The 18,609-nt window shown below is 37.4% G+C and overlaps 1 protein-coding gene across 29 annotated transcripts in view; it reads right to left on the bottom strand.

Annotated features, from left to right (window-relative positions):
* Mlip (muscular LMNA interacting protein) overlaps positions 1–18,609 on the bottom strand; it is a 225,866-nt gene that overhangs the window by 128,285 nt on the left and 78,972 nt on the right. For 8 of the 29 annotated variants that reach the window (XM_076858583.1, XM_076858577.1, XM_076858575.2 and 5 more), the window contains exon 2: positions 2,403–2,488. The exons of 18 other annotated variants lie outside the window; for them this stretch is intronic. In XM_076858583.1, the coding sequence (XP_076714698.1) occupies positions 2,403–2,447 (45 nt within the window). In that variant the 5' untranslated portion in view covers positions 2,448–2,488. Of the gene's footprint in view, positions 1–2,402; positions 2,499–18,609 lie in introns of those variants that run through there. 3 more of the 29 variants (XM_076858554.2, XM_076858557.2, XM_076858553.2) reach the window with 1 other exon arrangement.

Consider the following 18,609-nt stretch of genomic DNA (forward strand, 5'->3'; position numbering starts at 1 on the left):
TATGGGAGAAAGAGGGCACTGAGCTTATAAAGGTCAAGAAACTGTGAGGCAAGAAGGTCAAAAAAGCCATTTTTGTGAAAAGAAAAGCTGCACTGGGTGATAGCAAGATCAGGCAGACAGACTGACAGCACAGCAGCACAATCTTGGATAAGTATGACACTGGGGTCAGAAGTGTCCCCAAAACAGAATACATGGAACACTAGATTATTCATTAGAGACATTCTTTTGGAGCATGAGATCAAACAAGGAGGACTGAATATCCTTCTAATAGGTTTCACCCACATTCTAGATAGGCCAAGTGAAATAACCTGGATCATTGGTTATACGGTATAACTTCCTATGCCTTGTAGAAACAACGTATATTCCTTAAGGTGTACCAAACAGACAGACAAACCCTTCTGAAACAATTTTCATTTTTCAACATTTCTTTCTGCCTTTATTCTCTTGTTACTGTCATGTCCCAATTCCTAGGTGGCAGCTTCTCATGAGAAGCAGTAAATCACTACTTTCCTTTGTAAGAAGGAACATCAAATCCCTTGTGAGGCTTAGGGACCCCCCCTAGGCTGATGAGCAATTCACAATACTGTGGACTTGTTAGACGTTATTTTGGGGGGTGGTTTCTTTACATGACTAATCTTATCAATATCCTGATGGAATGGAGAGTGGTTTGGGTAAGTAAATCACCAAGTATAGCTCAAATAACCCATCTCGAATTTCATTTGAGCACAAAATAAAAGTAAATCTTTGGGAAGAAGAGGTGAAACTATGACATTGCCCTGAGGTTTTAGAGGTAGATCTCACCTTCTCATGTGATAACCATCAGCCTGTTTTAAGTCTATCCAAATGAAGCTTAAATAGTGATATGTGAAAGGCTTCCATATGAGCATCCCATGCTTCAAAATACAACCATCATAAAAAGGAGCTTGACCTTCTAAAACATACAGGATGATGAAAATTTACTTTTTCGAATGGCTTGCACAAGCATAGAATTTAAAATACAAATAGAGTACCACAATTGACATATCACAAACTGTACACTTTTTAAAGGTTGATGGCTATAATCTTAGTGAATAATACAGAAATGAAATATGAATGAAAACTGATGCTTCAAAGAATAAGGTGAGCTTTTATTACAATACCTTCAAAGAAATTTCTAAACAGAGCCACATGCTGAGATTGGAGGCGACTGAATAGAAGCAAAATTATTTCCTTCTACCTTACTGTTATATTTTCTTACAGAAACATCCATGTCCTATGTACAATTTCTGGGCCAGTGTAGGAAAATGATTTCTTACTTTAGTTGAACTAATATATGATGTCATTCCAGAAAACATAAAAATAGAAAATATAATAGGACTAAAGACTTATTCATCTTCCCGGATTACTGTTGGGGAGTTAAAAGATCAGGGATAAATTCCCATGCACACATATATATCCTTAGAAGAATTATCATCAAAATGGCAATTGTTTGTTATTACTTTTAAGCTAACGGTACAAAATTAGCATGGGGCTCTTTCCAGAACCTTTGCTTGGCATCCTCTCATCTTAACAAAAATCAAATATGCATTTGTAAAGAATTTCAGATGGAAAAGAATTTGAAAGTACACTAACCACGCTATGCAATAATCAGATGAAGAACCACATGTTAGCTAGTAGACTTTTGAATCCCTTGTTCAGAAAAGAAAAAAATACATATATTTGCTATTTACTGCACACTGTGTGGCCAAGTTCCAATGGAGCCCCAAAATGAATTGCTATGGTGATGAAAAATCATTTTCCTCATAAAGCAGAAACAGATGCAAGTTAATAGCACTGCACTTGTTAATTGGCAATTAACACTTTCCGTTGCCAATGCCGTTTAATCATCTTAGTTCCTATCATGGGGAAACTATTTTAGTATTAGAAACAAGTACTGAAAGGATTAAAATATTTTCCTAAATATGCTTTGAAATGCTCACTATCTCTAAAACTGACACCTTCTCACCAGACAGCCCTATAATTTGAAAAATTGTTTTCACCAATGCCACACAGGCTAACTGCTCCTTTGCTCAGATTCAGGCTGTAATGCCTCCCTTCCCAAATTTCCCTGAAAGTTCTCATCCTTCCGATGTTGACATCCGCACTCACACATGGCCACCAGCCCCTTACTGAGAAGAGGCAGTATGAGGTATGTTAGCATTAACATGATGCCCAAGGCAGTCCTGAGTATTGTCTTTGCCCAATGAGCAGTTTTACCTTCAGCAGTTCATCCTTTAACTGTAGATAGCATTTCATTTTGCTATACAGACAAATCTATCAACACCCGGGTAGCTCTCCCTCACACCCTCTTGCATCAAACGCCAGGAACACAGTGCGCTGCTTTTAAAAGTTATTAAAAGCATGAAGCAAAGGCTTCCTTTTACCTGGGGTGTGGTCTGAATGCTCCCTGCTAAGATGCACGAGTTCATTTGGAAGTAATTGTTCCCGCAGTCACTCAGAAGCCCCTGTTCTGGAAGCATTGATTCATCACATAAGAGACTGAGCAAACCAATGACTGAGGTGGGAAGAGAGCCTGTTACTAAAACAACACACACACACACTCACATAGAAAAAAAGGGAATTTTAAAAAGAGGTAAAGCAGAATCCTCCCTGAATTGATTTTTTTTTTTTTTTCCGATCCAAAGACCAGATTTATGCTTTGACAATTCTTTAGATTTGGAACTTCATGAGAGGTCATACTGGCTGCTGAAATGGAATCGGTAGAAGTAAAAAAAAAAAAAAAAAAAAAAAATTACCACCTATATATGTTTGCCCTCTTTTCTTGTCATGCATGTTTCCAATTATATATTCTGTGAAGGAAAAGAGAAGCCAGATTGTGCAGCAATGAGAAGCTGACTAAAGGGCTCTAGCATCTGCCAATCTCAGTGATCAGTTGGTCAGACTCACAAAGAACATTTAGAGGTACAAATAGGTGCAAACACTGTATCTAAATAAAGAACTAGAAAGCACAGTGATATTTCAAAGAATCAATAAGTTCAATTATCAGCCCTTGGTGTATAAAGTGCAAGCAATGATATAGAGCATCTGTGGTGACTGAAGTTTTGCTGTTAACAAAATTAGCTCTAAAATAAACCTTGGAATCAAATAGTTGTCAAAACAAAAATTTCATTCCAAAGTTCCTGGAAGACAACAAGTATCTTGACTGCAGACAGACAAATCTCAAAATTTCACACGTGAAATTGATTGCAGTCGTCGGTTTTCAGTATTTCTATTTTCTCCAAGTATTGATTTTTTTCCTAATCTGTTCTATCTATATTGGGTTTTGACAGCGAAAAATATAGTGTCAAAAGGACTAGGTATAGACCAAAGGCTATGGGAGGAATGAAGATTATACTTTAGAGAGCTAGATTGTGCCTTGTAACATTTTCACCATTACTAAAGGCCTGGATTTATGAAAACATTTTGAGTAAAATGATTTCAAGTAATTATATTAACAAATGGGAAAAACAATTCTAAATAACATAGTACTTCTTGACACACAAGTGACCTAAGTTTCTGAATATAAGTGCTATGTTATATCATTAAACAAATTATATGTCTTCTTCTTTTAAGTCCTGTATATTTATGGATGCCCCAAACAAAAAAGAATCTAATATCTTCCTGTTCTCAAAAACCTTACAATCCTATTGAGAATTACAAATGGTATACAAATGACAGAGATAAAAAGTGGTGGGGGGACAAAAGCCTATGATACAGTTCTCAAACTTTGCTGCACATATAAACCAATCTAGGAGCCCAACCTGGGAACTTTTTGAAGTGTGAATTCTGATTGATGAAACCTGGGGTGGGGCCTCAGATTCTGCATTTTTGACAAATTTCCAGGTGACACCTTACCGCTGGTTTGTGACATTTGACTGGAGGAATTTTAAAGGGCAGAGAGATTGCAGCCACCTGGAGTGGAGTAATTGCAGAAGGTGGCACTTAGGCAGCACTTAGAAGGACAGGGGAATGGTGACAGATGAAGGCAGGTTAGAATAGCACTTTCTCCATTCAAGCAGAGAGAAAAGCTTGGGTGAAAGCATCTATCTGAACAGCAAGAGCTCTAAGTAGCAGGTGTAGTTGTAAAGCACAGGACCCTGGGGTCAGATCATTCACCGACTGTGGGAGCTCAGACATGTTATGAACCTCTCAAAGACTCAGCCCTCTCACCTGTGAAACGTGGATAAGAATAGTATTTATTTCACAGGATTCTTGTAAGGATTGCAATTAGATCCAGCATGAGGAACCCATATCTCCAGATCAGGCAAATATTTCATGTATGTTACTTTGGTTAGTGGTATTGTTTTTCAATTTGAAAAGTAAGATGAATGAGAATAAAAACAAATAAAACCAGAAAAGTAGGTTAAATCTAGATCATCAAAAATCTTGAATTAAGATTTTTAACTTTATTCAGTGAGGAATAGGAATGAAGTTAGATGATAGACATCTAGATAGAGACAGAGAGATATATATAAAAAAAAAAAAGGGCACCATCAATAAGTCATAGAAACCATTCTTATCATGAAGTTCTAGAGTGTGCCTCCCTGAGGGAAGGTTACAGTCCAGTCTTGTCAAAAAGTTCTGTTTTAGTCAGCTTTTTGGCCACTCTGATTAAAAGGCCCAACCAGCAAAACTGTAGAGGAGGAACACTTTATTTGTGGGATCATGGTTTCAGAGGAATCAGTCCATAGAAGGCCAGCTCCATTCCTCAGGGCTTGAGGTGAGGCAGAACATCACGGCGGAAGAGTGAGGCAGAGGAAAGCAGCTCACATGATGACCAGGAAGCAGAGAGAGAAACTCCACTCACCAGATATAAATTTATACCCCACAGCCATACCCCCAATTTCCACCTCCTCCAGCCACTCTTCCCTCTGCCACTCTCCCACCATGATGTCCTGCCTCACTTAGAGCCCCTAGGAATGGAGCCCACCTTCTGTTGACTTAAGACCTCTGAAACCATGAGCCTGAAAATAAACTTTTCTTCCTCTAAGATTGTGCTAGTTGGGTCTTTTTGTCACTGTGGCGAAAAAGCTGACTAAAACGTATAACTGTTCTGGTCAGATCTTTTAGTCATAGCAGCAAAAAAGCTGACTAAAACAGGTTCTGTTTAAGTAGATTCAAACAACAGTGATGCTCTTCTCCCTCGTCTGTCGGCTCTTCCCCCTCTAATCTTTTCTTTCTCTCATTCTTTCCCCTAAACATATAGCAATTTAGGGAGCTGCAGTTGTGCTCAGTGGTAGTGCCCTTGCCTCAGCACCACATAAAAATAAATAAATAAAATGAAGGTATGTGTTCATCTATAACTAAAACAATTTTAAAAATATATAGCAATATTTAGGCAAATTGGCACAACCAAATTTAGAAGAAAGCATTCTTTAGCCCTTTCTTTTTGCCCTACTCAAATTCTATCTTGAATTCCTTTACGGTATGTAAACCAATTAAATTACTCCCTTATTTTGGTATTTTTTTCTATTTTTATCAATCTTTTTGGCAACTTTTTCTTTCCTTTGTTTAAAAACACAGCTAATAATTTTTGGTGTCATAGACTAGCATAATGATAGAGACTCTAATTTTTACTTAAAATAAAAACATAATGGTCGCACCTCATAACACCATGGGTTAGCCCTCTGGTTGGTAACTACATATAGCCTCAGAGAGCATATGTATGTAGGGTAATTTCTCTAGGATCCATTCTCATTTATGTAGAAAGTGTTGGCACCTGGTGAAACGAACCCTGGTCTTGGATGATAAAGGCAATATAATTTACTTGGGGCAGGGAGAAGGGTAGCATCTCTGTGGCAATTACAAACACCATTCTATGCAAGAAGTGTTAACAAGGGTATCTTCAAGACCCTAAACATTTTATAAACACAGTATTGTAATGGTCTCTTTCCCACTGCTCTGGTGAATAATCTTCCAAAAGAAAGTAAAGTGTGTTGAAGTTTGCAATAAACAAATACAATCCAAAATTCCTTCTAAAGTCTGGCATTATTGATGATGGCAGCAAGCATCTTTCACCCTTCTTACTAAACAGACATTACTGTAAGAAAGCCAAAAAGCTCTTAAGATATTGCTTTTAAATACATAATATAGAACAAATAATCTCTCTTCCTGACATGGGAAACAAAAGTTTGAGGGGAAAAAATAGATGGCGCCTTAATAAGATTGTCAAGAAGCATGTGATTGAAGAGATCCAGCTGCCAAGGTTATTTGTACGGCCATTTGTCTATTCCAAGGCCTTGTGTTTGATAACAAAAGGGAACAGAAGTCACATTTACTTACTTTCATATGCATCTGTTGAATGTTAGACACTATCCTACAACATGGCTTATAGTCTCATGACTGAGCCACCATCACAAGTAATACCAGCGGTGGGTGAAGTTAAAAGAGGGTAAAAGGTGATAGAGACTGTGTGAGGAAGTGGTCTCAGGCTGTCCCCAGAGATGTTTCATTCTTAGCTTCAGCACTCCTGGTCCCAGGTTTGGTGACTATAATTAAGACAATTATTCTGTTTCAGCCCTGGGTGGTTTTATTTTCTCCCCTGGGAGATAGTAAGCACCAGGAGTTTGGATCCCTGCCTCCTGGTGTAATAGATCACTCCAAGGGCTCCAATCAGGCTTGTCCCAATTTGCAGACTCAGATCTGTGTGCATAATATTTAAAGTGAATCCTGACATCTCATCAAAGGTGAGTGAGATTCCATCATAGAATTAGTTTGCCTTCATTTTTTTTTTGGACATCTGGATTGCTTCTACCTCAGTTATTACAGCTTGTAGTTTCTATTATCCTTGGGGAATACCCACCTTATTAAAATCAACAGTCCTAGCCTTCCTTGGTTAATAAGAAACTGTCCATTAAATCTAACATGTAAGCATTTCACATATTCAGATAGAAGAAATGGATATGATTAGATATTCAGAAGAAATGAACAAACCGTACATATGATAGAATTTGAAAGAGGAACAGAGATATTGTTTAAAAAAAAAAAAAGATTTATCCATAGAGAAGATGTGGTTCAGTCTGCCCTTCTTAGCTTGGCATCTGATCATTTCCTCTTGGTCCTCGACATACCCACTGAACAGTTCTCTATGCTTTGTGCCCCAAGATCCTAAGCTTTGAAATAGCCCAGCAGTCACTTCTTGGGTAATTCCATTCAGTTCCTTTGCTTTAAATACCTTTGAGAAGCCAATAAGTTCCATCTTATTTCTCAGCCTGGATGGTTTCACATATCACTGACATCTTGAGTTGGTTATCTCATAGATGTTTGAAAATCATTTTGTCTAAAGCTGAATTAGTTTCATTTCTCCTGAAACTTTTCCATAACCCCCCAAATCTTCCCTACCTCAGTACATAGGGTCTACTTATTTCTTCCTATTTCTATCTGAAAATAGGTACTATTACTAGTTGTTTGGGCAGAAATCATAGGTTTATATTTATTATACTGATTTTTCTTGATTTCTCAGAAAGCCCCCATGAATATATCAGTACATCCTGTTGGCTCTCCTTTCAAAATAAATCCAGAAAATGAATGTATCTTGCTACTAACATCCTAGTAGCAGGACCAATCATGATCTCCCTCCTGAATCACTGCCCCTAAATGGTCTCCCCGCTTCCACATTTCCTCCTACAGTGGACGCTCTGACAAACCATCCCTCTCATTCTCTGCTGGCTGAAGGACTGACCCCCCAGCTGCTGGGAATGCTGAGGGCTGCTCAGCTGCCAGCCCTGTCCAGGGGTTCCTCTCAGTGGAACTGAGCTGGTTGTCAAAAGCCACTCCCCTCCTCAGAGACACCTGTATAAAGGCTGGCACCCTCACTAGAGTTTGGAGCCACTCTGAAGGGCAATCCCAGTTTCAGAGTTGGCTTTGAGACAACATGCTATTCCCATTTCTCCCTCTTGCCTTGGTCCCTTCTCCCACAGGTATTACTCCCAGGAGCACTCTCTAATAAACACCCTGCCTGTCAAGCTCCATCTCAGATCAGCAATGTTACATCTTCCACAGGATCACAAGATCAAGCCTTTTAAAACGTAAGTCAGGCCATGTCACTTCTCTATGCAGAAGCCTCCAGTGTCTTCCCTTGTCACCCAGAATATGAGCCAAAGTCTTTGTTGTTGTTGTTGTTGTTGTTTATTCCTTTTAGTTACACATGACAGTAGAATCCATTTTTATACAATTTTACAAGCATGCAATATATTTATTCTAGTTAGGACCCCAGTCTTGTGGATGTACATGATATGGAGATTCACATCGGTGTATTCACATAAATATATAGGAAATTTATGTCAGATTCATTCCACTAGCCATAGTCTTTATAATGGCCTACAGCCCAACATGATCTGATTCCTACCACTCTCTTCCTCACTTCCAGCCACAATGACCTTTATGCATTCCTAGAACATGCTAATCCCACTTGCTGGCATGTTCTTCTCTGGCTTGTTTCTTCATTTCCTCATGTATCTGCTCAAATGTCATGATGACCATAAAGCATCCCTTACCACTCTATTTAAATTACAACCCCAGTCTCTTGCCATTGCCAACCCTCTCTATACCACTTAGCACATATTTCTCTCCAGAGCACTTACTGATGTGTGTTTATGATCTGATTTCCTTCCTTGGATTTTAAGCTTCGTGAAGTCAAGGATTTGGTTTTCGTTACTCCTATTTTTGTGGCATTTAGAGTAGTTTGTGGCATGTATAGGCAATCAATAAATATTTGTCTAATCAACCTCTTGACTGAGAGTGATTTCTTTATTTGTGGACATTTCTTAAACATATTTTATTCCAATGAAAATGGTAAACTTTGAATTGACTGTCCAGAAGAAAACAGAATTGTCCTAATCTCAGTTCTCAGTTCAACCTGAACAGTATAACTGAATCCCACAGATACTTACTGAGTGCCAAAGACATAGGGTTTAGATAAAGTATTGGATAAGAAGTAATTGCAATCAGTTCCCACCCTACCACTCTTACATGCAAATGTATCTAGAAAGAGACAATAGCGCTCAGCACCATAGGATGTCAGAAGCAGACAAAATAGGTCTTGGTTTTAGATTTTCCACCAAATAACAAATGATGTTTGAGTGAGTCTCGATTTCTCAGGGCACTTTTTTCATTAAATGAGTTTTAGGTCACTATTATTCAATGTGCTCTCCTTAGAATACCAGTCTTAACAAGAGGAATAGTGAGAAAGTGTTTCATGGCCAAATTAATGTAGGAGTTGGTACATTCCAAATCCTGTTTAGAGGAGTGTCCCAGGAAAGAAGCTTTTTAAACTTTGCTTAGCCCATAATTTCCCATATTTATTTGACAACAGAACCCATTGCCTGCACAATATACACCATCATCCCACTCACAGTTTGAACTGCTGAATTGGACAGTCCATAAAGTCTCCTTTCTGCCATGATATTTAATGAATGCATGAAAAGAAGGTAGTTTGGAGAAAGAGACATTCTACAAAATTACTAAATGAAATTCTATACATGTTCTGGTTAGAGTGCACAGTGAGACAGATGCAGATCAGCACATTTTCTCTGCATTTTCAAGAAGAGGGAGAGGTGGCGCATATTTCAACAATAAAACCAGTTGTGCCAACAGTAGTTTTTGCACACCACAGTCAGCAGCACAGGAATATGAATTGAAAGAATGGATGATGAATTAATTGGATGATCTGGAAATACATTCAAAGAGAGGCAAATAAGGTATATGCAAAATGGTCAGAAGTAAAGCATGTCATTTAATGGAAATGCTCAGAGATTCTACAGTGAATCATTTCTATATGCATCATAAGGGAACCTTAAATTCTGTCACAAAATATAATTTATGAAATCTTGTTACTAAGTGAATAGAATGAAGCTAGCATCTTTGAGGTAGCACCATAATTCTCTGAAAGAACTGACAATACAATATTTATTTTCAATATAACTTTGGTATAATCTGATTTTTTTATTTAAAATAAAAGAGGAAGCAACAGCAACTTTTTTTATGTTCCTAGTATATTACCATATGAAGAATGCTTGCAAAAGTTTTCATCATATTTCACAGAAAACATTTTGTCTCTATTACCCAGCTTTACTCAAGATGAAAACAGTGTTCAAAAGTGTTATTAAAACAGCTCAAATAGTAAAAAGTTTGACTGATTATTTTTAAAAACTCTAGCAAGCCTTGGTGGCTCATACCTCTAATCCCAGCGACGAGTGAGGCTGAAGCAAGAGGATCACAAGTTTGAGGCCAGCCTAGGCAATTTAATGAGACCCAAAATTAAAAATGAAAGTGTTGGAGATATCTCTCAGTGGTAGAGGCCCTGTGTTAAATTCCAATTATGATGAACAGAAAAAATAGCTCTAAGCTCTTTACATTCAGGCTCTGGTCACCAAGATGACTCATGAATCTCCACAGCTTACAGAATAGCATGTCACAGAAAAGAACACAGATCACCAATGTTTTGTCATTTGAGTCACATCTTGACTTCCAGAAGCAATCACATGAGAAGGAACAAGCTACACAAAAGTGCAAAGATGTGCTTATCAAGAACAGACTACTACTAATACATATTTTGTACTTGATGTTAATTTATCATTTCTTTTCAGTCACATTTTATTGAAATATGTGGCTTTCAGCAGAATTAATAGAGGCAAATATCAGGGAGCCAATTTTATCTTTGGGTACTCAGTCTTGAAGGAAAGAATAAGAGAGCAATAAAAAGAGTAGAGTCTAAAACTACTTCAGCGTAGTGGACTCCATGAGCTTCTGATCCAATACTACTGGTTGACATACCATGACTGTGCTCACTAGTCATTTAAGGCTGATTCTTTCTTTTTTCAACTTTATTTTACTCATTTATTTTTTTATGTGGTGCTGACCCAGTTCCTCACATGTGCTAAGCCACTGAGCCACAGCCCACTGAGCCACAGCCACAGCCCTATAGGCTGATTCTTAATCTCTCTGAACTTCATTTATTAATGACCATAGAAATGTACCAAATCAGAACACCCTTGAGAGTGAAAGGGGGCACTATTAGTAATCATACTAGGATAACAGGCATGAAATGATATTATACTGAGCAAACTAAGACATAATCAACCTACTTATTTGCAATACTGAAATATCTCAGTATTGTTGTAAAGGTTGAAATTGCATGATATAATATGCTATATGAGAAATCTGATACATGCATGCGTTCAATACCAGTAACTTCCTCCTGCTTATCATGGAAATTGGGTGCCAGTTACAGATTGGGAGGTCTGAGGGACTTATTGTGTTATCTTTTATAAAGTGGGACAAGATGATGACTGATATTCTACTTCCTCTGCTTGGAATGCTTTCCTATAACTTTTCTCACTAGTTAATCCCTCATCACTTCCCTCAGCTCTCAGACATTCAGATTCTGAGGTGCATATTTTGATTGAATCATGAAAATAACAAGATAAAACACACAGCATGCTTTATAAAACCTCAAGAAGGCTTCTTTGACTCCACAAGTTAGGTTACAGCCTCCTGTGTGCTCTCACTCGGCACCTTTTGCTTCCACACAGTATTTGCTATCCTAATATTATATGATTAGATAACAAATTCTTTAACACCACAATTGAGACATAGGCACCAGAATGACAGAAAATTTCTGTGTTTTATTTTCTTCTGTGCCCCCAGTATAGTGCCTGTTGCACCAGTGGTCGGTTAATACATATTTATTAAATAAATGAATGATTGCACACATTTACACTAGATGTTGGCGGGATTTACAGAGGATAGGAAGGCTTTCTGTTTCAAGATGTTCAGTATTAGGGGAGCAGGGGAGATGGGAGGGAAAGGGGGCAATCGTAAACTGAAATCAATTTCCATGTATGTCTGAGTTTATCAGGATGAACCTAAGTATTAAATATAATCATAAAGACCTAATTATATAAAAAAAAAGAAGAAGTTCAGTGACAGGATCTTTAGATAAATGAGAGTCTACATTTTTTCACTATGAAGACATAGATCAGAAAAACAGCAACCCACACTGAAAACCAGAGCTTTGGATGTTTCAGGAATGTATGAAATGAACCAGCTTCAAAAGGTTGTATGAAGGATCTGGTGCCTGAAGAAAGATGGGAAAAGCGTCTCTAGATCATGCCTCCCGCCCTTGGCAGCCACTGTCTCTACCCTGGCCACCTCAAACACTTAACCTACTCATCTGGAAACAGATTTTATCCTACATATAATACAGTTAAATACCATTTAGTGAGTTTTATGTGACACTGCTCTTGATACTTAATATATCACCTTTGGATTTCTCACACGCCAGCAAGAGAGTTATATGTCTATTAGACAAGGAAGAAAAATGAGTCTCAAGAAGATTAAATAACATGCTGAACCAGCACATGATGCAATTAGGTTTGAATTTAGGTCTGCTTGGCTAGAACCCAGGTTTATGTTGCCTCTTATTTGCTCCTAGCTTCTGCCAGCCTTATCTTAGACATACTCATTTATAGAAACAGGATAAGAAAGATGGTAGCACTGGATATGTTACAATGCAGTAGCCAACAAGGATTTTGTTTTAACACAGTTGCTACTCAGGACATTTGAGCTCCAATGAACACTTTTCTCAAGATTCCAGTGTTCAAAATATAGTTTTATGCCATCATTTTTCTACCTTTTAGAGCTGTTATTCTCTGTCAGTCCTAGCCATGAAAGCAATGCAGGGTTATTTTAGAACAAAACTTTTAAATGCAAATGGGATAAAAGCAAAAGATAAAATTGAATTGTCTCTGATATAAGTGCCAAAGTTACACACCTTTCAATGTGGGTAGTCCAACATGGGCAAAGGGAAATATTGTTGAATGACTATATGAGGTTATCATAAGTAGTTAGTAAGAAAAACTTATCTTAAAAATATCTGAGGTAATGTGTGAACTCTAAATTAATGTTTGATACTGTCAACTTATTAATTCTACCAATGGAAATTATGGCCTTCAGGGTCAGAATCAGGTTCAAATCATAAATCAAGATACTAACTGATGATCCTTGTGAGTTAATTAAGTGCCATGAACTTAATTTATAAAATGGGCATAATAAAAGCATCCAAGCTTCATCAGGTAGATGTGAAAATTAAATGAGATGACACATAAGACCACTGATGTAGAGCCTTGCATAGGCTAAGTAGGTACCCAATGAATGTTATCTTCTTTCTTTTTAGAATAGATTGAATGTATGAGATTTTAAAAAAATATATGTACTTGCTAAAAGTATCGCAATATTTACTTAAATGATTTCCTCCTTTTTCTCTTCTTAATGTTTTTACTCAAAAAAAAAAAAAGGCAGATTTCAGTAATTGTGACCCATGTCTACCATTATCCAAAAGATCTTTGATAAACCTTGTCACTTTAGTCCATAATAGCCGAACACTTGACTCATCAGGAGTTACACAACAATCGGCAAGTTAAGAGAGCTCACATTTGATCCATGTTCTCTGCAATGGATCACCACTCAGGCTAAAGGGCTGTTTTAAGTGAAGATACTTATGTGTTTGTGAAAGATTGATTGACTGTAAAGACTGGCAGGTAAATGCAATTACTTTGGGGTAGTCTTTTTATTTTATTTTATTTGAAACAGTATCTTTCAAATTGGTTGATAGGTATACTTTGCCAGTATGTTCTCACAGTCTGGAGGGTGGCCTGGGTATTAAAGCAGTTTTCCATGAAGACAGGATTAATGATGCTCTTTGAATCATCCCTGAATCCCTATGGCTCAACACCTACTAGATGCCCTATGTCTGTTTACTGAATGCGTGAATGAACAGTGAATGCATATTCTAGAAAAAGTAAGAGATAAGAAACAAAGGTGCTATATGTCAAAGGTACAAAATAGAAAGTAAACAGGGAATCATTTCTCCCCATGACCCACCCTAGTTGGTAGTAAATCAGTACCAAAACTGCAAGGTCACCCTCCACAGCATTTCTCTGACTAAGCCACATTAGATGATGGAAAGCTTTCTAGGTCAGAAATGGACACTACATCAGATAGTAAGAAGCCATCTAGAAGATAATATAAGGGGGAAATTACTTTCTTCCCATAGTATGAAATGAAATTAAAATGCAATATGTAAGCAGAAAACCTTTCAAGTTATTAAAATAACAGATAAAAACATTTTTTGTATAGCATGAAAAGAAACTGGAAGAGCAACTATTTCATCTGAAAAAAAAATACTTTACACACTTTTGCAACTTGCCCACAGACTACAACAGATATACTATTTAAAATTTACAATATAGGGACTCCAGAGGGTGAGGCAGGAGGACCTCGAGTTCAAAGCCACCCTCAGCAACTTATTGAGGTCCTGTCTTAACTCAAAATATAAAAAGGACTGGGAATGTGGCTCATTGGCCAACCACCCCTGGGTTCAATCCCTTGTACCCCACTCCCAAAAATAATTACAATAAAGAGTGACTCCTTAGATTCCATAGTTAACTCATAGGAATTCTGTGAGAATTAAATACAATTCATGATGCCCACCTTACAGTAAGCTCTCAAAAATGGGTATTATTGTTGTAGTCCTATAGTATAATACTGAGTTTTCCAAAGCAAGTAAAAATTTAACAAAGTATATAGTTAAAACTAATACTTAGCAGTGACATAATAATCATTTTTAAATTTCATAAAAATATTACTACTGAACATACTGCAAAGTACTTTTCTTTAAAATCAGTAATTCATTTGGTTTCCTAATCAACTTTTTTTTATTTTCTTGTCTTAATATTTATGCCTTTGTATCTCTAAATAATAAAACTCTACTCTCACTTATGATTTTATTAATTGGTAAGATCACATGGAAAAGCAAACCTATTCCTTTCAAATCTTCCAACTCTAATTACCACCAAACTCTGAACTCTTTTCAGGAAGTCTTTGTTTTTCAACATAACAGTACTATTTCATTCCAATCTGGAGTGTTCCTGGTAGAAATATATTAAGAAACACTAATCAGTCATTTGAAAACATACATTGGTATTAATAAATCTGGTTACCTGAGAAGAGCTAGGAATGTAGAGAAGACTGGCAATCTGTAATCCTCCGATTCCAATATGCTGCCCGACTGTGTCACACACAACTATATATACAGGTATTTTTTTTTTTTCAAATCAATGTGACTGTGTAGGAGATGGGTAAGCCTTCGAGCTATGTGAAAATAAGTTCTAGAGGTTCTAATGACATTCAGTTGAGCAGTATGTAGGCATAAAGGAATTCAAGACACAAAAAAACTGTTGTTCTAGTGTACAGTTGTTAAAATGTTTTGCTACCAAAAGAGAATGCCTTCTTTCTTTCCCAGGATATTTACCAAGCTCCATAATGTATCATTCCAGTTCTCTAAATAGCCTTACTAGTAAAAATACAATAACTTTGTTTCAGAATTTCAAATATCATGTATATTATTTTTAAAAATAATCATTATATTTCCTTTAAAAACCAACATGGAAAAATACAACAAAACTAATCCCTATCCAAAACAGACATTTTAGAAAAAGAAAAATAGAAAATCAATAAATACCCTTAACACTTTCTGTGAAAATGTACCTGTGATAATAATTCAAAAAAAAAAAATATGGTCTTTTTCCAATTCATTACTTAAAAAAAAATAATAATAACCTTTGGCTGGGGGTGTAGCTCAGTAGTAGAACACATGCTTAGCATGAGCAAGGCCCTGACTCTGATCCCCAACACATCATAAAAAAAAAAAAAAAACTAAACCAACCAACAAAACTTCAGCTTTTCCAGACTAATAAGCAAGAGTTCAGCAGTCAAATTGTTTGAGATTGAAGCCCAGCCCTGCCATTTATCTACTTGTGACCTCAGACAGATTACCTGGCCTCTTGCTGCCTCGGTGTTCTCATCTGTAAGATAGGGACAACAAAAGTAGCTATGGTATAGGGTGTAGTTCTAGTGTTGGTACACAGAAGGCTTTGGAACAGTGCCTGGCACTTAGAAAACATTCAGTAACTTGTCAGATATTACTAGCAATAGGTTTTTCAATCATATGTTCAGCATTTCTTCCACTGTTTCTGCCCTTCCCATCCATTTCTACATCCCACTGTCCACACTCCAAGTTGGCCCAGAACCGCTTACTACTCAAGTCATTGACTTTTTTCATTTTGTATTTGCTTGTTTCTGTTGTTTTGTTTTGTGTAATGAATATTATTGGCCCTTTGCATCATCATGAAAGTCTTTCTCCTGGTCCTCTCCATCACCTCCCTGCCCTGGCTACTCCTCTGCTTTCCCTCCTTCTCCAAGAGGAAGAGCCCAACCAGCACTTGGCACCCTCCTCCTTCCCTGGCCAGCCTTCTCTCCTTGCTGACTGCCCACTCAAACCCTCTCCTCTCCCAGTTTTCACACTCATGAGAGCTGGCTTATGCTCAGAGTCAACCTCCACCTCCATGTCCACTCTCTTCTGCTCCAGCGACCTACTTCTCTAGGATATTTCACCCACTGGCTCTAATATAAGCACCAGGGTGCCAGTGGGAGGCTTCTCAGATGTGAGTTTGAGGCCAGGTTCTGCATTCACAAGTAATGTGACCCATTTTCCTCATTTCTCAAAATCTCCTTTTCCTCATCTGCAATACATCAACTATAAAAACTACCTCCTAGGCTCCACTGCATGAAGCGACAGCTGTAAATATTTGGCAAAGTGCCTGGTACATAGAAAACAGAATCCATGTATGTTAGATGATTATTAACATTAACCCACCAGTGGAATTTGTCCAAAATCTTTTGATATTTCATACACATATAAAATAATTCTTCTTCTCTGTAATTTGTAGAATAATCTTATTGCCACCTTCTTTTTCAAGATGCCACATTTTAATATTTTATTTGTTGCACCTGCTTCCATCATCTGAAAAAATATATGATAATACAATTTGATCATAGTTGAAAAGAGTTTTAAGCTGTGTACCATTCCACCTCATCTGAAGGTTATATTCTGCAACTTCCCTAACTAGTAGGTAGCTATAACTATAAGCTGTAATCAATGGGATATAATTAGAAGTAAGTCTCCTTAAAAGTGATGTGGCATACCCTTTTTAAAAAATTAGAGGTTTATAGTTATACATATGATATACAGTTGTTCATCCCTTCAAATTCATTCATACATGCATGGAACTATATTTCAGTTTATGATCCACCATTTTTGTCATCTTTTTTCTCCTATCCTCTCTCTCCTCCCCCATTCTCCTTCCTCTACCCTACTAGACTTCCTTTCACTCATCTACTTATTTATATCTAATTGGTTCTTTTTAATCATGCATAAGGGTAAAATTCTCCATGGTTTATTTATATGTGTATATAAAATGATTTTCTTTATCTCATCCTCCACCCTGCTCACTGGAATGTGGATGTGATAGCAGGATCTTTAATAGTCATATCAGGTTCTGATGATAAGGGCTTCACACTAGAAATGACAAAATTATAAATGAACTGACAGGAAGTGACCTCAATATCAGGACTGACAACTTCTGAACTTTTAAGGGGAGAGAGTGGCAGATCCGTATCTTGTGATTTTTCTCTCTAACCTTAAGTGTATTAACAACTATTTAATTTCTAACTCTTCCTTAACATATAGGCTGCTTTCTGGCCAGGCCAGTTTCTTCACAGTCTCACTATTTGCTTTATCTGTTTGCTTTCTCTTCCTCCCCTCCCTTCTCACCCTTTAGTAATTTAGGTCTGCCCACTCTAAAAGGCTCAGATCTGCATAGAGCCATCTCTGATTTTTAACTACCTCAACCCTCTCCTCATCCGGATACTCTATAGCCTTTGTATCCTGCCCCAACTCTTCAGGGATCCACATAGGATGATCTTGTCTCTTGAACTATATATAATATCATTAGTAAACAGGTATTGCAGGTTGAGTTCTCCAGAAACACATCCTGAGACAGAGTTCAGGATGCCAGATATTTATGAGAAATCAATACAGGCAAGATGACAGGGTCATAGCAGGATTGAGCAGAGAGAGAAGTTGAACTGGGATGACGACCCAACAGAGCCTGGGCTAACTGAGCAGGATTTTGCTAATGGATATACCCTCTAATATGAGGTATTAAGAAATATTGACTGTGAGAGCATCCTATATCCACCCACAGTGACCAGAGCTTAACCCATAGTGGCTACCCTGGGATAGTGTGACCTCAGTGAAGCATCTCTGCAAATGAGGCAGATCCCAAAGAAGGTGACATTTGGAGGCTGCCAACCACACATCCCACAGCTCAACTAAGACTTTTCTCAAGGGATGTACAAACTATACTTCATACATGTGTGTACTACACCACAGTGTCTGCCATATTGTATCCATTTTTGATATGCCTCCAAAATACCAATTTTAATACTAAATCTGCAGTATGTGTTTAATAAATATTTATATTATTCTTCATTAAAATTTACTCTATGCCTGGGCTAAGAAATATAATCTGTATGAAGCTCAAGAAATGAATTTCCTTGGTCCCTAACAAAAGCACTAAAAAGTTTATCAAAAACAAAAATCTTGTGAACATATTTCTCTTCTGCTTCCTGGGATGGACATTCACTTTGCATAAGATTTAAGTCCCTTGTCCTGCAGAAGATGCCTTTTAC

This window comes from Callospermophilus lateralis, chromosome 6 (genome assembly GCF_048772815.1).
Source record: "Callospermophilus lateralis isolate mCalLat2 chromosome 6, mCalLat2.hap1, whole genome shotgun sequence".
NCBI classification, from domain to species: Eukaryota; Metazoa; Chordata; class Mammalia; order Rodentia; family Sciuridae; genus Callospermophilus; species Callospermophilus lateralis.